This window comes from Heptranchias perlo, chromosome 28, assembly GCF_035084215.1.
Source record: "Heptranchias perlo isolate sHepPer1 chromosome 28, sHepPer1.hap1, whole genome shotgun sequence".
Classification (NCBI taxonomy): Eukaryota; Metazoa; Chordata; class Chondrichthyes; order Hexanchiformes; family Hexanchidae; genus Heptranchias; species Heptranchias perlo.
The window spans coordinates 21,596,866-21,620,094 of NC_090352.1; the positions used below are offsets into that span (position 1 = coordinate 21,596,866).

The 23,229-nt window shown below is 38.0% G+C and overlaps 1 protein-coding gene across 2 annotated transcripts in view; it reads right to left on the reverse strand.

Moving 5' to 3' along the window:
* Positions 1–23,229, reverse strand: part of usp32 (ubiquitin specific peptidase 32) — a 169,313-nt gene that overhangs the window by 72,741 nt on the left and 73,343 nt on the right. For both annotated transcript variants that reach the window (XM_068008208.1, XM_068008207.1), the window contains exon 5: positions 16,376–16,535. In XM_068008208.1, coding sequence (XP_067864309.1) covers positions 16,376–16,535 — 160 coding nt within the window. The remainder of the gene's footprint in view (positions 1–16,375; positions 16,536–23,229) is intronic.

Genomic DNA, 23,229 nt, shown 5'->3' on the forward strand with positions numbered 1-23,229 from the left:
TGCACGGCCACTCTGTAACCAGCCTCTCCTCCTCTCTTGCAGCCCAATCCCACACAAAGCAGCATTTCCTATCTGCAAGAAAATCAGAGCCTCATGTTGAAACAAAACAATGTGCGCTGAGAGCACGCAGCTGAACTGGAGCAGGTGGAGTAATGCTGGTACGGAGAGCCTCGCTGGGAGAAAGCTCCAAGGGTGTTAAAGCCACTGCGACCAAACATTAGTGCACTTACCCAGAGAATAAAAGTGCACAAAACATAAGTGCCCAAGATGAAGTCCATATCAGTGCGTGAGAGTAAGTTAATGGGACTACTAAAGTCATTACGTTTTTGGAACACAAACTGCAAAGCTACAACTCTGATAATAACAACCTCAATGTGGATTCCTCCAAAGCAAGGCTAAACATAGGATATGAATTACATAACACAGAATTTTCAGAGGTCTTAAGTCAGCAGAAGACAGTACGTTACATAGAGAGCCTAACTACATAATTATGAATTTCAGAGGGTCAATTAAACTTTACAAAATGAATTGAAACCAAAATTAAAACAGCTTTCCCTATTTTTTTTAAAACCCAATTTCCCTTAATATGTCGCCTCTTTCCTTCAGTGGGCCCTCAGTTTGAACTATCTCTAAGTTATTTTGTTTTTTTAATGTCTTTCTGAGATTACCTTTATATCATTTAACAATTTCCTGCTTTTCTTTTAAGTTTGTAGGTCATTCAACCAATTTATTTTTGGGTTATGGGTGATACTGGCATGGCTGCATTAATTGCCCTGAGAAAATGGTGAACCGCTGCTATCTTTGGGGTGATGGTAACCCCACAATAGTAATACTTAACGAATTCCAGGATATTGACCCAGTGATGAAGAAATCGCAATATATGTCCAAGTTAGCATGGTGTGTGATTTGGAGAGAGAACTTGACATGATGGTGTTCCCACAATATTGACGCCATTGCGCTTCTCTGTAGAGGCGTAAAGGGAGATGCTGTCTAAGTAAGCGTGGTGAGGTGCTTCAGTGCATCCAAAGGAAAATACATACTGCAGCTACAGTGTGCCAGTTATGGAATGGATGGATATCGGGTTCAGTGGCAGAGGAACTCATCAAACAGCTTTGTCCCAGATGCTGTTGAGCTTCCTGTACGTTGATATGGCTGACCCATCTATGCAAGTGGTGAGTATTCCATCACACTCCCATGTAGATGGTGGAAATGTTCTGTATACCTGAATGTTGAGAAGTTGGATCTATTAGAAGCTAGAGTTGAGGTTTGTTCTACGATTCTTTTTGAGGATTGTTTAAAGAGGGATATGGACATTTGAGTAGATATAACAAACTGTTGGCGCTGCTTTGCGCGTGAGGGACTTCTCGCTCCACCGGTTGGAAATTTTTCACCTCCACAGCTCAAGCTAAGGTGCTGTCAGGAGGTCAGGCTGAAGCCTCCGGTGCATTCCCTTTGCATTCGACTGCGTGTGTTTTGAAAGGTTTGTGAATCACAACAGTCCCAGAATCCTGCAGCAGGAACGATGTCTAATAGAGTTGTCCACACCTGCTCAATGAGCAGGACGGGCCAAAAAGTAACAGACAGGCTGCTCAGTGCAGTAACATTGCAAACTGCAGGCAAGTGTCATTTGATGAAATGTCACATGATCAAATCTCCAGGAATACATCCAACTAGACTTGGCAACCCTACATTTAACAAATCTGTGCTAGCAGTCCTCAATTAGCTCATGCATTTCTAAATACTTACTAATTTTACCTTGAATTACGGATTCTAAGAGTTTGCTCCACAACTGATAGACTAACTGGTCTACAGTTACCTAATTTATCCTTCTCTCCCCTTTCTTAACAAGATAGCCAATCTTGGTACACAGTTCTTCAGGCCACCATGGCTTTTGTTGTGTCCAGTGCATTCAGCACACTTCTTAATGTCACATGCGGTGGACTAATTTGCCTGACATCTATGATGGTGCGGACCCTGGGAAGAGGCTGAGTAGGATTATTCACTTAGCACCTTTGGCTTGAAGATGTTTGCAAACACTTCAGCATTGTCTTTTTTATTCACGGATCCGCCATGGTTCATGGTGGGGATGCTCATGGAGCCTCCTTCTCCCTCATTAGTTGCCTGATTGTCCACCATCATTCTCAGCTGGATATGGTTGATAAATATGCGCCCCTTCCAGTATGGAGAGGGATGAAAAACAGAAGTTTTATTTACAGGTAAATATGCAACAACTACCTGGTCTGAAATATTGAAAGACTATTTTAAGATCTCAAGACAGAAAACTTATGGGAGGGGGGTAGAGTAAGAGAAATAATAGGAATTCTAATATAAAGTCTCTTTAAATACATTTTTTTTTTAAAAAGGATACAGGCATTTCTTAACTTGTATGACAAAGAATTGCTTTTCTAGTTCATATTCTCAAAGAACTCTACATTTTGTATCTCCTAAAAAATACAGGATAGACTGATCCTCTAATCTGATCCACTCGATCCAGGAAAAGAATAACACCAACAAATACGCAGCAATACTATTCCCCACTTTTGGAAGTTTAAGATGATCATAAGAGTTCATTCCAAAAAGCATATATTTCCACTTTAGACTATGACAGCACTACAGATCCACAATCTATCTCAAAGTAACAGTACAAGAAGAGATCCAAATTGGCAAGCCTCCACAAAGCGGACAAAAATTAGATTACTCTTAACTGGAAGAAAATACTGACAAATATTAAGAGATTATTTCATACATAAGGGATGCATTTCTGTTTGCCTTCCCACCATCCCCAACTTTACTTCCTCTCTATAGCAATGTCCTTTCATGGCTCCACTCCTACCATTCACATTGTCGACATTACATCACCTCCAATGCTCCTCCTCTCATGCCTACTCAGTCATTTTGGAGTACCCCAGGGCTCCAACCTATGGTTCCCTTCTCCAACATTTACATGCTTCCCCATGTCAACAGGATGCAGAAACACGTGGTTAATCTCCACAAGTAAGCGGCCGACACTCAGATCTACTGCTTCTCTAATGATCCCATGTCTTCACTTGAATGAAGGCCTGCATCCCCATCACGCCTGGCCTTGCAAAGCTCCACTAACTCCCTGGGTCAACTTTCAAATCTCCCCATAGCTTCAACCCAACCTATCAATCTCATCCAACCTTATGTCCTGTTCGATCCTCAGATACTGGCTTACCCCTCGTTCTCCTGCTCCACTGAGTGGCCACTCCTTCAGCCTGCAGGGACCTACCCTCTGGAACTCCCTTACTCAACACCTCCACTTTGTGACCTTCCTCCCTGCTTTCGAAAACCCCCTAAAGACCCTTCTCATTAACCGTGCTTTCACTGCATCCCCAAGTCCCTCACTTTCTCCTGCTCTGTATCCACTCATTTGTCCACAGCCATGTAAGGCGCTGAGAAATCATTCTGTGAGAAGCATTATAGAAATGTGAGTAGGCTGTCTTTCAAGCATAGAGCCCATTCATACATTGTCCACATACATTTGTGTGTGCTTCACTCCATCCACAGCACAGCAACAACTAAGACACATGGGTGAGAAACTGCAGTCATCAGTCTAAATAGATTGTGACAAAATGCCAATGGCATTGAAATAGTAAGTCTCTAAAGTCTCACAAACAAAACTAACAGCCACTCAGCATTATGTTTTATTTCCCTTGTGTAATAAACCTGAACAAACTGCAGCCCTTTCATATTTCATAGAAATTTCATATACATAAAAATGGTATATTACACAGATAACCAAGTATAATTTTCTTATATTGAAATTTGAATTGAATCTCATTCTTAGCAAAATCACTGGTACACTTCAGGAAGTACTATTACTTGCAGGGCCTAATGTATATTCACCCACCTGCAGGTGCTATTCTTTCAGGCGGGCAGCAGTGCAAGCATACCATAGTCCAACCCTCATTGACGATACTCGTGCAACATTTATGCCCACCATACTCAAATCAAAGTGTCCTTCAAAACAAGCTTAATGAAGACACGGATCAGCAAACAACAAAAGACAATAAGTATATTCAAATTATACAAATTAAGTCTTGGTCATTTCTACAGCAAAATGAGACATTCCAGCATGATGCCCAGAAGGTTAAATGGAGCAAATCCATCTGGTCAGAATACAGCTTCAAGAATTAAGAGGATAAGAAGACAGGCCGATGATTAGATTGCACAAGCAATTTCTCTAATTGGCATATGATGTCAAAATCCCCTCTACTGACTTTAAGGGACAAAAAAGGCTCTCAATCAAACTTGCATAAGAAGATACTCATTTCATCAGATTACATTGGCTGCTTGTTGACCGTGACTATTTTATACATGTAACTGAGCGTCTTTGCAAATTATTTAGAAACTTTAGAACTCTGCAGCATCACTCCTATTATCTACTTCTCAATTTGAAGACCAATCCCTGAATAGACTCATTTCTATAGGCAACCTCAACTTTACAGGGCATTGTATCCATGTGCTAATCTATAAGCACTTCAACTGCCATTTATTGGTGTATTAGTGTTGCCCGCTAAAGTTGGATATTATCACTTGATTAAACTTACAAAGTACTGGACTTTGATTGTAACTCGATAAGAACCCAATTTTAATATAAGCAAAAACAAACAATCAACCTTTTGTCCTTGCCAAAAATAAGTTCCATTTTCTTGGTGTATTGGAGTGGGGGAGGAAAAGCTACAGGTCAGTAATGATGATTTTGAAGCTAAAAATCAAAAACATTACAAATGAAAATCGTAGAACATGTTACAATAGCCTTTTAACTCGAACCTGTGACATAATGCACTTGGTTTATACTTTCATCACAAATAGGGATACCATAACAACTGTTCTGCAATGAGTCTCAATAGCAGGCTTTTGGATGGCACTCAAAACTCTTGCACAGGGTCAACAGAATTATCTAATTTTTTAGTCAGATAAAATTGAGAGAATTCATAGATCCTTCTTGTACACCATGGTCAATAATACTTCAGACTTGTGTTTGACATTTTAAAATTTCCAGTTTTTATGGGCCATCTCTCAACAATCCAAACAGTTCCTATAGGAGGACCTTGCCCCTATCACCTGGAAGCTGCAGCTTTTCTATCCATTTTACAATATTTTCAGTTCTGTGCTGCACTATCAAACTTTTCAAAATAGCAAATATTACCACAGCAGCGTTTACAGACTAAAGCAATCAATATCTTTCTTTACAATTACATAATATATAGCATAAGACTCAATAAATACCAAGAGTATGATATATAACTATAGAATCAAGAGTCTCACATCATGAGATCACTTTCCTCAAAAAGCACCACAATCTCAAATGGGCCATGTTTCTGTAATGCAGATGGTGGCCAGTGGGGGCGGGGGCACGGTGGAGGAAGAGAACAATGTTAAGATTTTGTCTAGGACAGTGGGAACAATAAGACAATGGTGTTGAGTAGCGAGTAGCTATGAGCTTAAGCAAGGTGATTGAAGAGAGGCTAGCTGAGGGCTTACTGGGATGATAGGATCAAACTCGAATAAAGCATGAGAAATATGGTTCCAGCAAGGTTGTGGGAGTGGGGAGGGGTTGAGGCAGCTGATCAATAGGAGGGATTGTGAGTGAGTGAGAGGCAGTAATGGAGGCACGAGTAGTGAAGTGAGGTGGTAGGAAGTGTAGAAAAACTGCAAATTTTAAGAATTGTAAATTTTAAATGTTTTTAATTACCTTAACTTACCTATACCAACATAGATGAATGAAACTACATCACTGAAACTTCAAAATTTTATGCTTTTCTAAATTGACACTTTTTAGGCTGGAGCCTGTAATTGCATGCAAGCTCAAACCGTTATTTTGGCATTAATTTTAAATATACTCTTCTGCAGCTATTGTTTAAGTTGTTAACGATATGTGACATTTAAGCTTGAAAAATCCCATTATAGCATCACCTACAGGCAAAATGGGTACTGCAGTTTAATGCTGACATTTATAATGGGTACTCCCTTTGATGGAGCCCAACAGAATTTTTCAAAGCATTTCGAAATGGAATGCTGCTACGCACTCAGCATTTTTAATAGTTAATACAGTCTTATGTATAAGGTGCATTTACTTCCTGTAATAGTTTCCTGTCACACTTTATTTGTAATACCTCTATCATAAAACTCTGTGTTCTTTCCTACTGCATGGTCAGAGGTTTTGAGACCTGCTTTTTGTTGGGTAACAAGGTAGAAAACCAAGCTGAAAGGGAAAAAGGAAAAACTGATCTTGCCCATCATATGCTGGTTGCAAATCCCTGCTGGCTGATCAAAGCAATAAGTGGGAAAATTTGCAGCCTTAAGATGTTCAGGTAGAAGACCTTTTGTAAGAAAAATATGCTATTGGCTATTTTCCTCTTTACTATGTGCAGAACACTTTTACCTGTAAAGTTTTTTGCGTGCACGATATTACACTGCACAAAAGCACTGTAAATACTATGTTGTATCATGCAATAAACATACAACTTGGGATTACCCTGTGGGATACTGGTCAATGAACACCTAATGCATCCTTCTGAAATTCCTTTCTCCACTACCATTAAGTCTTTGCTAAAACAGCAGAGAGGAACTTCAGATGAATGTGTTCTGTCTGCTAATATCCCATGGTATAATTTTGGAAAGATCGTTGTCTAATGACGTACTTACTGAATTTTCTACATCCTTGCTCTTTCATCCAATTACTCAACGATGACATATAAATCAAATAATGACAATTCTTTATGACCTCTGATAGCCACCGGGGAAATCATCAAACTGCATTATGAAGAAAGAATCAGAGTAGATTGGTCTGTGAGTGATACACAGCAGCTTACTAGCTGCCAGACACTATAATCAATTTTATGAGAAACATTCATATCAGCTGTCAGAACAAATACTTCCAAACTCATCTGTTGTATTGTAGTATAAAACCTTCTACTGTTCATTTCATTCACATCTTAGTGCCAGAGTTTAGGCCACTCCATAGGGGAGTGGAATTGGTGGCAATGTTTAACTAGAAGAAATTGTGGCTTATCCAAGACAGGATGTTTGCTCCTGGAGTAGAGAAGTTTTAGCAGAGGAGAGCAAGGCACAACAGTGCTTGATGTGATCCAGCCAGATCTGGTGATGGATGGCTAAATCAGTTGTGTGCCAGATATGCTCAAGTCTGCACCCCTTGGACTTGATCTTCCATCAAGTGGGGGCAGGATCATTGGAAAGAAGGGTCACACCCGGACATTTCCTCGCCTCTGATGGCATTCACCTACAGGGGACACTGATAGTAGTCTGGCAACAGGCTGCACCTCACAGCAGCAGAGGCCTAAAAGCTACACTTATAAGCAACCAGGTGATAATCTGCCAGATGAAACAATATAAAAATAAATTGAATAAATTATTTTTCCTCATCAGATTATAACTCATAATTCTCAGTGTTGTCAAATTATTGCGTCATCTTTTTCTTATGTCATGTCAGATAGAGTAGCACAGCAGTTAGTGAAAATAGTATGCTGTAGTAAATCTACAAAAAGGTTCAGAAAAATTGAACTGTGTTTAAAAAATGTAGATACTGCCTGACTTGCTGAGTATTTCCACATTTTCTTTTCATATTTAAAAAAGCTAGGATGTGTTCAGCGTTGTAATGTTTTCTTGTGGTTCAGATTACTGAAAAAAGTCAAGCTTTGCTCTCGGTTTAAATTATCACTCTGTGCCATGAAAACATTTCCAGCCACAAGTGATCAATTTTGGTTCTTAACAAGTTTATCAAGTGAAAATCCAAACCACAGCTTTTCCAAAGTTATCCAAATGGAAAACTAGTGCACAGATCAACAAACAGAAAAAGATCAATAGGACTCCAAAATAAATCTCCAGTGTATTAAAAAAAATCAGTTTCACTTAATTACTGGAGGGCCTCAACTTTCTGCCATAATGGAAGTAAAACCCCTGGTGGATAATAGAAATTGGTAGATAATTGAATATTCCACTAAGGCTGTGTTTATACTGTAGCTACAGCATCAATTTACAGCCTGCAGTATCCAATTTATACTGTTCAGCTGCATTCACAGACAGGCAGAGAACTGGGCATTCAAATACATAAATCGCTGGAAGTTCAAGTACAGGCAGATAAAGCCAAAAACAAAAAGGCCAATAGCATTTTAGGTTTTATAAAGAAGGGCATAAAGTACAAGAGTAATGATAAATTTGTAAAAAGCCACTTTTAGAATACTGTGTGCCGTTTTGGGTGCCCCATTATAGAAAGGACATTGAAGCCACAGAAAGCATACAGCATAGATTCACCAGGATGATGTTATAGATGGAAAACTATAATTTATGAGAGGCATGAGATACTGGAAGTACTTCTATTGCAGCAGTGAAGGGTTTTGATACAGTGAATAAGGAATTACAATTTCCTGTGTTAGGAAAATTCACATATGCACTCTCACTTCTGTGACAAGTGAGGAGATTTTTATTTTACACAGAGCATTGTTGGAGCATAGAATGCTTTGCGGTAGGGAGTGGTGGAGGCAAAGATCATTATATCTTAAGGAAAATTGGATAAATATTTGAAGCAGAGAAAGATACAGGACTACAGCTAGAAAGCAGGGCAGTGGGATTAGTTTTGTAATGTTCTAGCAAAGAGCCAGCACAGATATGATGAACCAAATAGCCTCCTTCTGTTCTGTAAACTTCGATAGTCCTACGGAATTGAGCTCTCAGTACAGCAGGGAGCTTTGTACACGCCGCAACAACAACTTGCATTTATATAGTGCCTCTAATGTAGTAAAACGTCCAAAGATGCTTCACAGGAGAGTTATCAACCGAGCCACATAAGGAGATATTAGGACAGGTGACCAAAAGCTTGGCCAAAGAGGAGGAGAGGTAGCGAGGTGGAGAGGTTTAGGGAGGGAATTCCAGAGCTTAGGGCCTAGGTAGCTGAAGGCACAGCCGCCAATAGTGAAGCGATTAAAATCAGGGATGTCTAAGAGGCCATTCACATATGCACTCTCAGCAGGTAAATTTTTTAATTTTCTGATAGCATGAATCAGAATGACCACTCTCCAAACACGTGTTTTAAACTCCATCAATTTTGCATCAGCAAAGTGGAAGCACCTTTGCAGCAACACCCAGTCACCAACTGGTTGTTACGCACAAGTAGTTGCTCCACAAAATAAAACAGTAATTCTTACATAAGTAGCTGTGAGGTTCCCTGCTAGCATAGTAAATATGAATCACTTGCTTGTTTTAATGCCTCAAGTTGCCAATGAAGTTCTTGTTCTCCCCAAGCTTTTTCAATGCAGAGGCACTGTTCAGATTTACATGGCATCTCAAAGACCAAAGATGCCACTTTAGAGTAAAAAGATCTTCACCACTGCTCTTCTGACCCAGCCTGGACTTGCATGAAACTTTCAGATAATTGGATTCATGGATAATTGAGGCTGTATTGTAGTGTTTAAGCATGGGAAGTTCAAGGATGTATTGAAAACAGAAAGTGACAAAATAAAAACTAAGAAATTCATCATGGAACGGTGAAGAAAACAGTACAGTAGATTAAGTCCATAGGCCAAATGAAAACATAAACTGAAATATTACCTTTTCACCTTGTTTGGCACCTAAGTAATTACAAGAATTTTTCATAAAAATATTTGCCAGGTAACATCTGCCAACTAATCCTACTAGTCTCCCCATTCATCCATTGTTGGGTGAAGAGATTCCATAGTTATGTGAAAAAGGAGTCTTCTCCGATATACTGTGCTATCAAGGGATCTACGACAGATTTACCAAAATTAGTTTTTTTTGTACGGGTGGAATAAATGAAAAGGACATGATTTGTTGTCACACTTTCTTACTTTGGCTCATGTTGAAGACAAAGGGGTTTATATTATTTCATTAATGTCCACTTCAAAATATTTTAGCACAAATTATGTTTAGAAATAAACAGTAATACAACATATTCATAACTGGCCCTATGATTAACAATTGATCTTAGGAAGACTATCTTCTTGAAAAAAATTAGGTTTCCATAACTTTAATTGAGCAATATGGCCATATTGAATCATTGCAAACTTCTGTTCTGGAGAAACACAAAATGTACACTGAATCAGACATAACAGCACATGTATATGATTACTTATTACATTAAGAGATTAACAGCAAAACTGTGACATTGAAATAAATTGTACAGATTAGGAATTCTCTTTCCGTATAACAAGGTTTCATTTATATGGATTTGACTAAACAAGTAGAGGCTTGCTAAAAATAAATCCTCAGAAAACTGATGATCCTGTACAGTCTTAAATATTAAAAACTATTAAAATACACACTGTTCATGTTTACTGATTCTAGATCTTTGTTTCCATAGCATCATGATACAGAGCACGCACTGCAACTAAGAAATGGGCACTTTTACTGATACCGCTTTTTTGTCTGGATTACAGGCTCCTACAGCATCAGCCAGTTCACTAACAGTCAGTGTTGGGAATAACAGCTCCCTTCTGGGACACAAGCAAAATACTTAGAGATATATCAACAGCGGACCTTGTAGTAAAAATACATATAATAAACAAAAGTCCTATAAATGGAAAATTGGCTTCATGCAAAAAGGACTGTTAAATTACACCTTGTTAAAGACCACACAGAGAAGAACAGATCACCATAGCAACTGGTAGAACCTGGCTCCAGATCAGCTGGAGACCTATTTAACTTAGCTACATGAAAGGCACAGAAAGAAAACAAACAGTGTCAAGCAATCCTGAGATTGAACTTGAAGAAGCCTATTGTTGGCAAGCAACCGCCCCAATTGTGGTTCAAAATTAAAAGGACTAAAACCCCCAAACACGTGACGGTAGTATGCTTCCTCACTGCTCTACCTCACCGCTTTCTACCTGGGTGCAGGCTTGCAGATCTGCTTCAGGAACGGCTGATCTGACTACGAGAGAAAACCATGTGCTACACCACAACTCGTGTCTGATATATTTAGAAGGCCTTAACAAGCATGAGCCAACCATGAGTATGCAAACTTTCGTTAAGAGGTTAATCCAAGATACTTTTGTCTTCCAAAAGGGTATGCATTTTGGGATGTCAGAAGGTATTGTTTTTATTATTGTTAAAACAATTCTAAATCGTGCATAAACCGAAGATGTTGTTTCTAATGTAGATTTTCTAGTATATAATAAATTCTTTACAAAGCCATGGTTTATGTCTAAACTTTCTTTGGTAAAAAGAGCCCATTAAGTTAAGTATAAAATTAAATCGTATGGCGATAAAGGGGCATTTCCCCAAATTGAAGAATAAAATCACTTTGCGCCTTTTGTCCCGACAGCCTCAGACATGAAAGATTAGGATAGCTTGCATAGTGAACTACCAGTATCAGAAATGATCTGCATTTTACATCAAACAAAAATGAACTTTTGATGAGTTTTCTGAAAAGGTATTTACACCAATAATAAATTGAAGTGATTAAAATTCCTCCCAAAAGAAAAAAAAACACTGGCAGATTGCCTTCTCAATAATTTCACAATCGAAATATATTGAGGCTAAAAGCTCATCAGCATTAGAGTTGAAGTTTTGTAGTGAGATGAATGAAATACACAACCCCCCCCCCCCCAACCCTCACTCCCACTATGGCCACTGTGGCTCAAATTTCTACAGACAAAATGCATACTTTTTAATAAAAATCACATTGTAAGGAACACCATTGAGAATATTAGAACACTTATAAGTAATATACTTTACGGTTCTAGTCTTTAAGCAAAAAGGCTGTAAGGTGTGTTGTTCCAAAGTATAATAGCTTTATTAAGAAGTTATAATAAGTAACAAAGATGTTAAAATACAAGAGAACAATTAAACATTCTAGTACGATGACTACAACCTGACAAAGTTTATCACTGACCAAGACCTCGAAGTACACTTTCGAAGATCTTGATTAGTTAAGATCTCGCTCCGAGAACGATCTAAACAATACGAAGACGTACCCAACTTTACATACATTTTAGATATAATTAGCTGTATATGGGCCTCCCATCAATCATCCTCTGTCTCATGAGGCTGCATTCAGTCTTACTCCCTTTTGCACACAACATCTGACTTTACCACCTCCCTCGTGATTTGTTGCCTCTGAGATATCAAGAACTCTTATCTTTACCCAAAGCATAATAAAGCTAGAGACAGCTCCTCCTTCCTAACTTATAAACAGGAGATGGGGATGACACCAGATACTCATTACTTAGAGGCCCTCTCTTCCACAAGGTCATAAAAAGCTTGTTTTCGATAGACAGAAAGCCTTTATTCACAGGGAAAACTGACATATAATGCTTTTCCCTAACAAGGTTAACAATATTATAGAAAGCTTATATAATGCTTTTCTTACAATACTGCAAGGTAACGTGCATGGCCCAGAATCAGAGAACATCATAGGAAACTTATTCTCTTTCAAAGATATGCTATATTGTTGTAAAATGCAAGTAAAAATAAAAGGCTCAAGTACATTTCAGTGAAGCAAGCGATGCTAAGTCCTGAACACATTTCCAGTTTTTTAAAAAAAATGTTTAGTTAGCACAAATTTTTCACAGCTTTTCCCACTGGGCCATTTGTATCCTGTATTATCACTAATCTGTACCATTAAGGCCAATATTTTCAGTGCAACTGCATGTTATATGGGGGAGGGGAGGTGTGTAATACAACGACACTACACCACAATTACATCGGGGAAAGCCATTAGACCCTTTCTAATGCCATTTAAGCATCATCCTTGGTTCCTACTATTTCGAAGGCACTGTGGTTTTTTTTCTTTTTGATTCATTAATGTGCCATACATCCTTATGCAAATTCTTACAACAAAACAGTGGAACTTATGCTTATATTGTTAGCTTGCCACCTGATGCAAATATTACAGATGCAACTTCTACACTAGTTTTTCAATTTACATTGCAAATTTAAATAATGTCAGTACATGGATTTCAAGATAAGTTAACTTCAAATAATTAGTTGAGATTGTAGATTTAACACTGAAGGAAAATATTGAAATTTTAGATTTCTTTTATTTTATACTCGCAAGCAGAGAGATATCAATGACAGGAACTGAACATGTAGCATTCAGTGTTAGCATCAAGTGTTAGATACAGCAAAGCCAAATGCTGAATACAGTTTCCGCTGCTCTATCCTGCCCCATCACCACCTCACTCTACCAGTGTAATCTTTTCACTTCCAACAGTCATCCTTTTTGCCACTAAGACAGACTGCAAATTATGCAGTAATTTGTGCCAAGTTGTCGAAAGTGTTGTGCTTTAGCCTTTGCCGAAATGGAATTAGGTTGAGAACACTCAAACTCATTACCGGCTCGAGAGAGGATGCTTTCAATCCTTCAAATCCAGGGTTAAGAGGTCAAAGACTATGTTAAACCTAGTTCATAAATTTCAAGTTTTGTTTCCTCTTTAAGGACATATCTTCAAAGGGGAAACCCCAGAACTGAAGTCCTTCCTTTCATTCCATTACATACTTCCATTCAATTTAGTGACGTGACAAAAATGAAGCCTTTAATGGATTATTAAGATTACTTATTGGATTCTTTCTTGCTGATCACAGTCAGCTGTTTCTGAACACTGCAGAGAACACACATTATGGTCTGGTATGCCAAAGCCATTAGTATGTGTTTGCTATTTTCTTCCTGTCGAATAAAAGAGGGTTTAATTGCTCGTGTCAGCTCAACGCAAGTCATTGGTGTCATTCTGCTGAGTAATGTTCCTGATAGCTGGCTAGACAAAGTATTAATTCCCAATCACAAATCATTCGGAGGAATTGGGACAAATGTCCTCTGTAACGGACAACCTGTGAATGGCTGACCATCTAATATAGTAATGAGAAACACAGTTTTTATTGTCTTTACTCTGATATGTCTTTTAAAAATTTTGAACAGAGGGGTAGATTTTCCGTTAGTTTTGCCCCCCGATTCCAGCCCAATTGGCCGAACCATCGCAAAAGATTGGGGAATTTTAAACGTAAGTGAGTTACACCCAAAACCACTTACTTTTGGATCTTCCACAATCTTTTACGCCAGTTTAAGATTCAATTCTCCCGGATCAGGCCCTGCCCACAAAACTAGCCACACCCCCTGGTTGACATTGAGAGTTTCTGCCAATTGCGCTAGTTAGGGAAGGCTTTTCAAATTGTGCGCAGGCACTAGTGGGCAGGTTTTAGAAGTTTTTACATATCAAAAAATATTTAATTGACTAAGAAACTGACTAGTGTACAATGAAACTAGTAAATGGTTCGGTATAGTTTTTTTTAAGAAGTAATTTTCAGTGATTTAAAATCAGATTACTCACAGGTGGACACTTATTAAAAATGTTTATTTTTTGTGATAAACCCATTTTCAACTGTATTAATAAAACAGCACTAGGTTACCACTCTTAAATACATCAATGAATATTTTTTAATGCAAAGGGAAAAAAGAAACCTTCTATTACGCTGGTTCATGGAAGAGTTTACATTTGTGATTATGCAAATATATTTTAGTGGAAACTTGAACTGTAACCTAACCAGCACAATTTTGGGTGCAATTTCCCGATTGCGCCCAAAACGGAAACTCTACCCCAGTATATTTAAGGTCAATTTTTTCCCAATCAGTACGAGACTTTCATGGGTATGACATAAAGTCAGCTTATAGGAGTAGGCAATAACACTGAATAAAAGGAAATAACTTGTGCAAAAATATCAGAAATGCGACAGTGAAGTCACCCCTTTCATTCGATTACATACTTTGTTCATCATTCAAGTCACCATTTAATGGATTTGCAGCTTTTCTTCTTAAAAACTTAAGTTACAAAAGTGGAAGTTTATCACTTATGGATATGCAATCTCATAAGTGGTAGTTCCCACTGCAGCATCTTCAAAATAACTAGGTCACCAATTTCTAAATGGTTGTTACAATCAGATAGAAGTACCCTTTAGTATTGTACAGATCAGCAATAAATGGATAGTGCCTTAATGAATCTCTGTTTCTGCAAGAAAGATGAAATTATAAAAACAATACTACAAGGTACTGCAAATACCTTGTGTGGTGTGTACAAGGTATTTGCAGTACAGAGATCCAGGCTTTCATTCCACACAGAAAATAACCACATTAAGAAAAGTCTGTCTGTCTGTCATTAAAGCCCTCCTTTCTGGAATATGATTGATCCACGACATCCAAGAGACCAATACTAGTTGTTCCATGGCATCTCAAATTTATTGACCCAGCTCCTCCTAAATCTCTGTCCAGTCTGCAACCTCCAGCTTAATTCCCCACCGAGCCACGCCAGAGTGTCTGTTTTCATAATAGATAACAGTCTCACACGCATACTTCAAAGTTTTTTATTTACTTGCAAGAGCCTTTAGCCAAATGAATTATGTTAGTTTCAATACAGTACACACCATTTTAAACTGTTCCAACCTCTATATCTGATATTTAATTTGTGATTTTTTTTTGCATGCCTGGAAAGTGTGTCAACACTTCAGGCCACTCTAATGTTCTAGGACATTTTGAGAAAAATTTGAGTTTGATACTTGTTTTAAAACTGAAATAGAATAATGCCTGCCCAAAATATTTTCATTTCAATGAAAGGATTTCAAAATATGTACCAATAGATATTTGTCTCAAGATTAAAATGGATTTTCAATTTCTATTGGAAACTCGATGCATGTCCATTGACATGGTCTACAAATCTTCCGTTATTCAACTAGACTAAAATTAGCTTTGTTTTTTTTTTGAAGCAATAAGATTCCACCACATATCTGTTTTTCCCCATTCTTTTTGTAAACAGAATGCTGAACATGAAGAATTACACAAAAAAATACAAGAAATATTTCTGTATTTTTGGTTGTGATGCAAAATTTTTACTACAATTCTCAGATGCTTCTATTTTATATTCAATTGGTGGGAAAAAGCATTATGTTCTTAATGAACGCAAGACTCAGTGCACTGATGTTCTGCTTCAGTGAAATCACAAATGGGAAGTGAAATTCACTCAGGAGAAGTGGGTAGTGGGCAGAGCACCCACTCCTGATGTCACTACAAGGGAAATTTTACTCCTCTTTTCTAAGGTTAGCTCTGGTTTAGTCACACTTACTCTTGTGTACCGATGAGTAGATGGTGACGGCCTTTTCAGTCATCTGTTTGTTGTGGTGAAAGGCAACAGAAAATAGCAAACAGCATAAAGCGTAGTAACGAAAAGCATGTTAATAAACGTACCCTTCACAAAAAGAACAGGCCTGCATGTTGAATTTAATAAAGGCTACCACTTCAAAAGCCATCCCGAATGCAAACTGTCAGTGAGCTTGTGCATCAGCAGACTTCATACAATCATTGATTCCATCACATTTTCAAAAAAAAAATACTTACAATGAGTGACTCCAGACAGAGTTTGATAGAAGGTAGGTGTATCACTATCATCAGTGAGAGTGACACATACTCCCCCAGACAGCAGCCAGCGAGCAAATGTGAATGCATCCTTATTCTGAAGCAGCCAATTCTTGAACTTTTCATAATTTACCCTTTCTCCCTAAAATGAAAGCAAAACGTCAAACTAGAATTGTACGCACAAAATTTAAAAAGTCATCATAATCACTATTGCATTCAAGCACGTACTGAAAAATGGAACTTAAGCAGAATTAAAATCAACACAAATAACTATAACTACCATTGTGCCTCGCATGTTTTCAGAGTTGATTTGAGCTTGTGAAGCACACATAACATCACCTGAATAGTATTTTACGCGGAAAGGTCGTTCAGGTTATGAAGTCATACCTATGTATTTAAGTTTCAAATCAGATGTTCTATGCATGCACATGCCTTTCGACACTAGGCAGACAGCAATGTAGTTTGAAAAATTATGTTTTAACATTTTTTAAAATTAATTTTAATGTTATTCAACATATCTGATATAAAATGGTTTATAATCTTCACAATCCAGAAAGCTATTATTTGGAATATTGATAGAGATGTAAAACTAAATTTCTAAAAGAGAGATTTTGTGGCGAGTTCTATTGAGAAAGTACAGACAGGAGAGAACCAATAATCTGGTCCCTAAAATTTATTAATCATTCTGGTATTTGCTTTTTTGATGCCATTAAATAATCTGATTTTCTAAATTACCTGAAGAAGTTCATCACCACAAAGGGCCTTTAGTATAACAGCAACCCTAAACCAGCAACAATAATTATTGGTATTTAAATTAGATACAAATGAGGCAAGAAATATATTTAGGAAAGCACTGAAATCAAATCTAAAAAAAATGACTTAAAGATTTAGACCTGTATTTTCTTAATCTATTGAAGAAAGCGATTAGTAAGTCTAATTGCCCACATTGCCGCTACAGTGGACAGTTTGCACATACTTTTTCCCCTCCCTGCTCCAGGCTATTCCCCTCAGTTCCTTTTCTTTTTCATTCTTTTTCCTGTTGGTATCGATAGGATAAAGAATTTAAAAGTAAGATACAACGGCATTCTATGATTAATTCTCAAGTTGCATATTATTATTTGCGTATGCATTGTACATTTAGGAAGCCTTTTAAAAAAAAATTGAACCATACATCATCCTTGGTGCTTGATGCGCTTTATTATCTGCATGTTTAAAATGATTGGAAAATACAATGGAGTCTTTTAATTACACAGCTAGCAGTTCATAGTTGGGATTTAAATTGGAACAACTTTTCATGTTTAGCACTGCAAGCAATCCCACGCTTATCCCAAAAATTTAAAGCAGCTAAAATATCAGGTTTAAGCAATTCACAAAACAACTGAAATGTTCTGGGCATGGGGATAGATCGGTATCACAAACTCAAATCAACTCTAAAAACATGGTAGCTATGGTGATTTGTGTTGATTTTTGCAGTTCGTAAATTGAAATTACTTTGCGGTGTCACTTCAATTTGCAGGACACCGTGGTACAGACTCTTCCAAGGCTATGAAGCACCAAGAGGAGCACTAATAGGGAGAGTTAATTTCAATTTTCTTTCCATCCTTCCAAGATGTAGCTAAGCTGCATGCCAAAAATTGAGAACTAATGAAACTTGGAACAATCAGATTCAAGCAACAAGCAGATCTAGGACTAATCCAGAGCCACCTCTTTGGGAGATGGGTATTCTACCACCTGTGCAACTTGGCAGCCTGTGATATTGGTAACCTTTAAAGGTGCATCGTGTATGCCCGCAAAATGCTGTAATACAAAATGTATAAAGGGGAAGAGACGGATCTTAATGGGCAATTAGAATTTCTAATAGTGATACGAGACTCTGACCATCAGTTAAGATGAGCATAGATTCTGTTCCCCACCCCCAAACCTCAAAAAAAATTAAGAATTCATTTGGTTCTGATTACTTTGGCCAGAACTAAACTTTAAATTTAACAACTTAATTCTCATGAGAAAATTTTCAAGATTCCACCATATTAAAATTACCTAATTTTGTAATATTACAAGGACACTGTCCTACCCTAATCCCCACAGAATAAAAAAGCAGCTGAGAAATGCAACTCTGATCTGCGTTTGTATGAAGGAAGCACAATTGCCAGGGATGCCTGTAAAATTTCAGTATGGAGCAGCAAAAAAAAAATCACATCTTTTGGGGGGGATCTGCAGTAGAAAGTGCAGAAGAAGGAAGATGTCTACAAGTCGAAGTATTCACTAAGTCAGCAATCAATACTGGACTCAAGGCAGGTGCCCCATCCAAGAGCATTTTGTGTTAAGGGATGAAGTAAAGGTTAGATTCCAAAATATATTGTGCTAGGCTACAATTAGCTGTAGAGTTCTAAGGAATTTAGAAACCTTCATATAATAGGAGAGTGGACGAAGGGTTTCAAATATCAACTCCTGATTTGATATTTATTGAAATTGGTTTATTTTGAATGGACCAGACACCCCAAAACCTCAGTCACAATCAAAAATGATCCATAAAGTTTTGCATATATAGATAAGCTAGAGAAAGTATTAAATACAGTTACTGTGCACAGGTTTGTAAACAAAATCATTTAGTCTCTACTAGTAAAGCGGTCTTCAATTTCTGAGGGTGTTAAATAAAGTTAATACTCATGGCTGATGTAATCCATTTAGACCAATTCTACCTTAATTATGTTCCAAAACTGAAGTTTGAAAAAAGTGGACTAGTCAGCAATATACATACTCAGATTAACCTACACAAGACTCCATACCTCAGCCTTCTGGAATTTTAGAAGCAGATATACACTTACCATATACATCAATGAATTTGAAAACCACGTGCCTAGACTAGCAAAGTGAATTTTACAGCTATAAAATTACCATTTTAGACAGCTTCAACTTGAAGAAGTTGGCTTTCTACATGTGTCCTGTGACTGACGTACTGCCATACCAGGTATTTCAATAGTGTAGACACTGATGTTTTCTTAGCCTTCAAATCTTTCAGCATTATGTAATCTGTTAATGGTTATCTGTACTTCAACAACCAAGTAGTTGACTATGAAAGTAAATCCTTTTGACACAGGAATACTTTTGCAGGTTTCCCCCCACCCCCCACAATCCTTGCAATATTTGGGGATTTCTTTAAGGGAATTTTTGCAGCAGTTTAAGAACTACATAATGTCATATGACTGTTATTGTGGTAATATTGCAGAGATGGATTAATCTTAAAAGCAGTATATTGGCAGATTTAAATTTTAATACAACCAAGTTCACACTTGTGTTTTAACTAGACAAATAAACTGGATCTTTCTGCCACTTTGTACATAACATGAAATTACATTGTTCAATGCTGTATAAATGGTGATCGATGCATATGTAGGACAGACAGTGAACATCTTGGAGGGAAAAAAAATGCTTACATTCCCACCCAAAAATATATTTTGTGATTTTACTCGGATCATACCTCTCTGCCACAGTAAAAGTTGTTCTTGGTTGTCTCTCTATTGGAAGAGTAGACCGTGTCTATTGTGTTCAGCTTGAGATCATACGACAAAAAGCCCATAACTACATCCTTACAACAGAAAAAATGTGGCCTACTGTGACCCATACAGTACCTGGTTTTTCCTGGACTTTAAATTCAACGTGTTGGGGGCAGGGAGCCAATATAAGTCCGCAAAGACTGGTGTGATCGGTGAGTGGGACGGGATATATTTGGCTGAGTTTTGTACTAGTTGTAGTTTATGGAGGGTGGGCTACTGGAAAGGAAGACATTCAGATGTCTAGAGATGACAAGTAGGAATAACCGTTTCAGTCACGATGTGGCTTAGATGGGCAATGTTGCAGAAGTGGATGTAAACAATCCTGGGTCAAACAGAATGCCAAAATTTTGCATGGTCTGCCTACCCATAGGCCACATTTCTCTCAGCACCAGATTGTTGATAGATCCAAACATCGTGAGGTCATGTATGACAAGGCATTGGTGTGCTTGGAAATTAATATTCTGGAAAGCAACACCGAGCAGGGTGAGGCCAGTGGGGGTAATGGAAGAGTGATGGAGAGGAAGAAGTTAGGGAAATTAACTCCCAAAGACCACGCTGGTCACTAGGAACAAAAGGATGAGGCAACTGAGGTTGCTGCAGTGGAGAGCCAAGAATGGGTGCCACTCTCGATCTTTACAGCCACACATAGCAGATTGTCATCTCAGCAATCTGGGCTATCACGTCCTCAAGACCCAGGCTAGGACAGTCTGAATCATGAGAACACTTCTCAGGATAGGATAGATTCGCTTGCCTCTTTCCCCAAAATAAAACATTCCAAAACTGCAAAATACAGTTAGTAATGCATTCAAAAACCATCAAATTCCAATGCCACTTAAGGCTGCTTCTGGCCCCATGTCCTCAAATATAATGCGCTGGTTGTAATTCTTCACTAATTATTTTTTCAGTTCTTTCCAACATCAAAAATTGGACAATCCGCTTTTATAGGACAAATTAATTTCACAAATAAATACTATTTTAAAAAATCACTTTATAATTATGGTACAGTTTTAAATCACAGATAAATCAAGGATGTCAGTGCTGCAGCAATATTTTGGATAGCAACAGAACATAATTGAATCCCATTTTACTGCTGCTCCTGCAATCTAAAGACCAGCTCCATTGTTGCAGGGTATATTTTCCAAATGGATCTCCTGGATTAGTGGACAACCAAATGGATGGCAGGGTGACTCTGTGAACTTCTGGATGTTAATCTCTGGATGTTAAAGTAAAACCTATGAAGAGTATCATGGCTCAGTGCTTGATTCTGGCTTCAAGCATTTGAAGTGCATTTCTCAAGATATCCAAGTTCCTTTAGGTTACCCCAAAAATGAAACCATAAGAACGGAGACCTGGTAAATGCAGCTATCAAACACACTGATAAAATTTCAGAGACTACCGTATTCTATTTTACTTGATTAACTGCAGCACAGCAGTGATTCTGACATCAGCTAAGTTTGGGTTAAATGATAGTCCAAGATGGCCTGCAACCACCGTAGTTTTCAATGGCATCTTTAATCTATCCGAGTGTCAGCTATTTATCAAGTATCAGGTTTGTATTTGTGTAATACTTTCACCTCAATCTCAAACAGTATGGAATTTAGATTGATTAATATCCACTCAATCAATGCTCTCTTATTAATCAAAAGCAAAATACTGCAGATGCTGGAAATCGGAAATAAAAACAGAAAATGCTGGAAATACTCAGCAAGTCAGGCAGCATCTGTGGAGAAAGAAACGGAGTTAATGTTTCAGGTCGATGACCCTTCATCAGAACTGGAAGAAGTTAAAGATTGAACAGTTTTTATGCAAGTACAGAGCCAGGAAAAGTTGGGGGGGGATGAGGGAAGGGAGGAAAGGACAAAATGAAAAGTCTGAGATAGGGTGGAGGGCAGGAGTGATTAAATGACAAAGGGGATGATGGTGCAAGATAAAGAATTGTAAACAATTTTACAACACCAAGTTATAGTCCAGCAATTTTATTTTAAATTCACAAGCTTTCGGAGGCTACCTCCTTCGTCAGGTGAACGATGTGTCATTTTCACATCGTTCACCTGAGGAAGGAGGTAGCCTCCGAAAGCTTGTGAATTTAAAATAAAATTGCTGGACTATAACTTGGTGTTGTAAAATTGTTTACAATTGTCAACCCCAGTCCATCACCGGCATCTCCACATCAAGATAAAGAAGGTGGTAATGGGACAAGTAAAGAAACAAAAGATGTCTCTAGAGGAGCTGTAAATGGCAACAGCAGAACCATTACCAGCACCTGCTACCTGAAAAAATGAGAGCAGTGGTTATGATCTGAAATTATTGAAATTAATGTTGAGTCCGGAAGGTTGTAAAGTGCCTAATCAAAAGATGAGGTGCTGTTCCTTGAGTTTCCGTTGAGCTTCACTGGAACAATGTAGGAGTCCGAGGACAGAGAGGTCAGAGTGGGAGTGGGATGGAGAATTAAAATGGCAAGCGACTGGAACGTCAGGGTCTTATTAATGTTCTTTTCAAGAGTTTTTTTTGGGAGAGGGAGTGCAAAGAGGAATATCAATAAAATATCCACTACATGCAGCATCACAACATTTTATAATGGTACATAAATTAACTTACTGGCACAAATCTTACTGTAAGCTAGTAGACTCATGCCATTAAGTAGAGTTAACAGGACTAATTCTTTGATTGGATGCTCCAAATGAGAAGCAGCACTCATACTGAGCGCTGGTCTGGAAATCAAAGCCTTGTTTGTCCATTCAGAAAGTCAATGGCTGTGGCCCATGATCCTCACCAGCACTGTCTGTAAGCCCTGCCTACCAGTGGATGTGCCAGTGGGGCAGCGAGTGGGTCGCTGTGCTCAGAGGGCAGCTTCTGCCAAGTGAGCCTCCTGGAACAAGTGCCAGACTGCTTCGTATTTCCCCAGTTCAATGTGAAGGCTGACCATCATTCACTGTGATTGAAATATGTTCTGCATGTGTTTAATTTAATCCAATGGTTCTGAGCTTAGCATTCATTATAAATTCCAATGGAACCAAATGAAATGATCATTGATGTACAATAATTCTTTTTTTAAACGATTCAATTTTTTAAACTTTGAAATAATAGTCAATGATGTGTGTTACAAATGATGTGAAATAGATGACATGGTAAAAAGGCATGAATCATGGCACCAAAATACATATACTATCATATGACCACTTAAAAAAGTATATATATATTAGTCTATTTCCCTTGGTGTTGCACACAGGGATCAAAGGCAGAATCCAGTATTCAGGTTAAGCAGGTTCAAAGGTGTGAGAT